This window comes from Cotesia typhae, unplaced genomic scaffold (assembly GCF_013202065.1).
Source record: "Cotesia typhae breed Kobodo isofemale line unplaced genomic scaffold, CoteBio_Ctyphae scaffold_70, whole genome shotgun sequence".
Lineage (NCBI taxonomy): Eukaryota > Metazoa > Arthropoda > Insecta > Hymenoptera > Braconidae > Cotesia > Cotesia typhae.
In genome coordinates, this window is record NW_027423780.1 from 2,400,443 (window position 1) to 2,404,146 (window position 3,704).

Here is a 3,704-nt window from a genome sequence, read left to right on the forward strand (position 1 = left end):
GCCTATTACAATGTTTTTGAGCTCTTTGAGATTGATAATACGATTTTTCTGAAATTTTTCGTCAACGATACCTCTCAAACCAATCAACCGATTTTAACGTTCTCGGCGGCGATCGACGTGGTTTTTTGCGTTCTAATACTTATTTTATTTTATCAAAAAACGATTCGAAATGAAATGTCGAAGTTATGTAAAAAAATTAATTTTTTTTTTAATTCTCTCAATTTCGATATCTCACGAAAGGATTAACCGATTTTGACCCGGTTTGCGATGATCGACGTGGTTTTTGACGGTTAGGAGCTGATTAGTTTTTAGAATCGATCGGTAGAGCCGTCACAAAGTTATTCCAAAAAAACAGTTTTTCAAATTTTTTATTTTTGAGATTTCTCAAAATCTACTGGTCCGAATCGGTCCAAATTTACAGGAAATCTAAGTTGAGTGGAACTTTTTGGGATCTCGTTTAGTTAATTCCAATCGGTCAAACCGTGTTCAAAAGTTATAAGAGGGTCACACACACACACACACACACACACACACACACACACACACACACACACACACACACACACACACACACACACACACACACACACACACACACACACACACACACACACACACACACACACACACACACACACACACACACACACACACACACACACACACACACACACACACACACACACACACACACACACACACACACACACACACACACACACACACACACACACACACACAGAGAGAGAGAGACAAACAGACAAACAGACAAACAGACATACGGACATCATTGCGAAAACATTCAGGAAAGCTTCCTAGGACCTCAAAACGCCGAGATCTGATAAACACTCGATTTTGAAAAACGGGGTGAAATCAATAACTTCCCGATTTTTGAAAATTTTTCATTTTCGTAGCGGAAAGTTAAAAATTATCTATTTTTTACACGGGATAATATAATTCGAATTATCGAATCAGTTAACGTAGAAACTAAATTCGTCACCGATTACTAAGCTGCATTTTATGTGGTGAAAGTGATTAAAAGACGTATAAATTACTTGTGCTATGAGAATATATTTGTCAAGAACTTGTCCAAACTCGAGTATATGAAAATTTTAATGTTTTATTTGGAAATAATTTACAAAGTTCAGAATATTGGGAGATATTTAGAAAAGGTTTTTGTAAAAGGTGAACCGAGTATTATAATTTATTTAGTAATTTTGCATAATATCTAGCTCCAGAAATACCAAATGGTTATCATAATTATTTTTCATAATGCTGTCATCACTATCTGAAATATAAAACAATACATAGATATATATGTATAAATAATTTTGTCATATGAAAAAAATAATTATGAAAGATAATACCAAATACGTTGCTTTGCTGATCACAATCATGTTGTATTACTACATTGTGAGTAATTTCTCGTTGGAAAGATTGCAGAAAGTTACTCGCACAAGCCAAAAAATGAGGGACATCCAAAATATTGTCATTAAACAGTTGCCATACTTTTACAATTTTCACATCCATTTTCTGTGTGCGAGATGAACGTGGTCTGACAATATTGTCGCCGTTACGTAATGACAAATACTCAATGTGAGTAACAGCTTGTAAAGCAGTTAAATTCTCTGAATTGACACATAGTAGTAATCGAATTAATACACAAAGAAATTTATTTATTTCCAACAATTTCATATACTTATTTATTTCATCATTTGATGAGTCATTATACGCCTAAAAAGTTTTAAAAATCCAAAAATATACGCTTCACTCGTTTATTTTATTACAAATAAATAAAAATACTACAAAAGTTTCGCGACATTTCTGACTCAGAACTACTGCGCTTGCGTTGTGCAAATATAAGTAAACCCGTATAATAAGTTAAAAACAAATAGTGCGAGGACAATAAATTTATCATTATTTATATTGTATGGTAAAAATATTTTTATAAGAAAAAAAAATCTTAAATATTAAGCATGAATATATTAATTTAAGTATGAATTTTTAAAAAGCATAAATGTAATTAGCTTATCTCGAAATTCCAAACTAAAATTTGATATGAAACATCTGAAGTCGATTTATTCGTAAAGTGATTGTTAATTATATCATATAAGCATGAAAATATATGTGAATTCTACCTTTCAGCTTACAGATTAAATGTTAGTTTTACAAAATATCAGATCGTATAAATAAATTTACTAAATATGCATTTCACCTGTAAACTTCCAAATCGGAGAATGAGCGCCAAATCGTAGATTCGCCTTTTTGTGATAGGTTTCAGCAAGGTTATCAGTTCGATGAAGAAGGCCGTAAACGCTCCACAATGTTGGTGGAGTTTTTTCAATCCATTGCTCATGAAAATATAATAAGAATGTCCCGAATAATGTTTTGACGTTATCAGGGATATTTGTTATTATCCATTGAAACCCGTCCGAAGCATCAACTGCTGGCAATAAAGCCAACGCCATTATTTTTCTGATCAATATTTTTCCATATTTCCAACTTTGGACTAATCTTATGAGTCCGAGCTTTTTTAATCTTCTTGTTATCGCCTGTTTGTAAACAATTAATATTTTTAAATTCATTTATCCGGTACTTAAAATTGAAATTGATATTGAGAGCTCATTTATCGTAAGAATTATTGTTTTAAAGCTAACAACAATATATGGCCCTGAAGTCAACCAACACCCGTCACTTATAAAATAAAAATACTAATAACTGTAGAAGGAAAATTTTGTTTTAATAAAAAAAAAATTTTTCAATTTTCTTAGCGGGAAGTTAAAAATACTCGTGTAGATTGTTCGATTCTCTAGACAAGCATTTTTGCTTATTTTCTATAAAACTAAACATCCAAATTGTAATTAAAAAAATTTTTTTTTGTAATAAAAAATTTGACCAAATTATTCACTTCATGGTTTGCATTCTCAACTTTTTCGAAATCTATATGGGTATTCCTTTTTATTTTTTAATTTTCCTAGCATTAGTTCAGTAAATAGTAACCACCCACCACTTTCGAAGTAAAAATGACTATGATTAAAAAAATAATAAAAAATTTCAAATACATGGAAAAAATACTCGTGTAGTTTTTCTAGACACTTTTTTTTCATTCATTAAAAACGAACACTCGAGTTGTAATTTTTTGGTTTACATACGGCCACACGCACACACACACACACACACACACACACACACACACACACACACACACACACACACACACACACATGATGACACCATCGCGAGAAAAGTCAGGGAAGCTTTCTAGGACCTCAAAACGTTGACATCTGAGGAAAACTCGATTTTCGAAGAAAGGGGTGAAACCAATAACTTCCCAACTTTTGAAAATTTTTAATTTTCTTAGCGGGAAGTTAAAAACTTTTTTCAGTATTATAATTGATTTATCTTTTTTTCTCAACCGAAGCTATACCTGAATTAATTATCAGATTAAATTAATATTCCATGTATTGGGAAATCAGCCGGGGGCGTGGCTTCTCCTTGCGGCAGAAGCAGTTACTACTTTAAGACGCTTTTTTAAATCAGGTGCTGTGTTTTTATATTGAATCATGTATTTACAAGTTTTATTAGAATCGAGTTTTTAATAGAAATTAAATAAATAATGACAATCTCAATTAAAGAAATTTGTGAATTTGCATGATACTGGAATCAGCAGATAACGTGTCAAATTTTTATTTTATTAAAGAATT

At 31.6% G+C, this 3,704-nt stretch overlaps 1 protein-coding gene across 2 annotated transcripts; it reads right to left on the reverse strand.

Moving 5' to 3' along the window:
* Nucleotides 1–1,118: 1,118 nt before the first annotated feature.
* On the reverse strand, nucleotides 1,119–2,833 carry LOC141537275 (uncharacterized). 2 transcript variants are annotated; one of them, XM_074258162.1, is made up of 3 exons: nucleotides 2,216–2,833; nucleotides 1,368–1,628; nucleotides 1,119–1,288 (listed from the first exon to the last, which is right to left on the reverse strand). In XM_074258162.1, exons 1-3 carry the CDS (start codon nucleotides 2,583–2,585, stop codon nucleotides 1,209–1,211), a joined length of 711 nt encoding a protein of 236 aa, XP_074114263.1. In that variant the 5' UTR covers nucleotides 2,586–2,833; the 3' UTR covers nucleotides 1,119–1,208. The 2 variants fall into 2 exon arrangements, with proteins under 2 accessions (XP_074114263.1, XP_074114264.1); XM_074258163.1 differs by having other exon boundaries at nucleotides 1,135–1,284.
* Nucleotides 2,834–3,704: the final 871 nt, after the last annotated feature.

Coding starts and splice junctions, on each gene's coding strand:
- LOC141537275 (XM_074258162.1), bottom strand. CDS start 2,585: ATGAATTTAAAAATATTAATTGTTTACAAACAGGCGATAACAAGAAGA. Junction 1,629..2,215: donor TCCGATTTGGAAGTTTACAG/GTGAAATGCATA, acceptor GTGTCAATTCAG/AGAATTTAACTGCTTTACAA. Junction 1,289..1,367: donor TCAGCAAAGCAACGTATTTG/GTATTATCTTTC, acceptor TTTATATTTCAG/ATAGTGATGACAGCATTATG.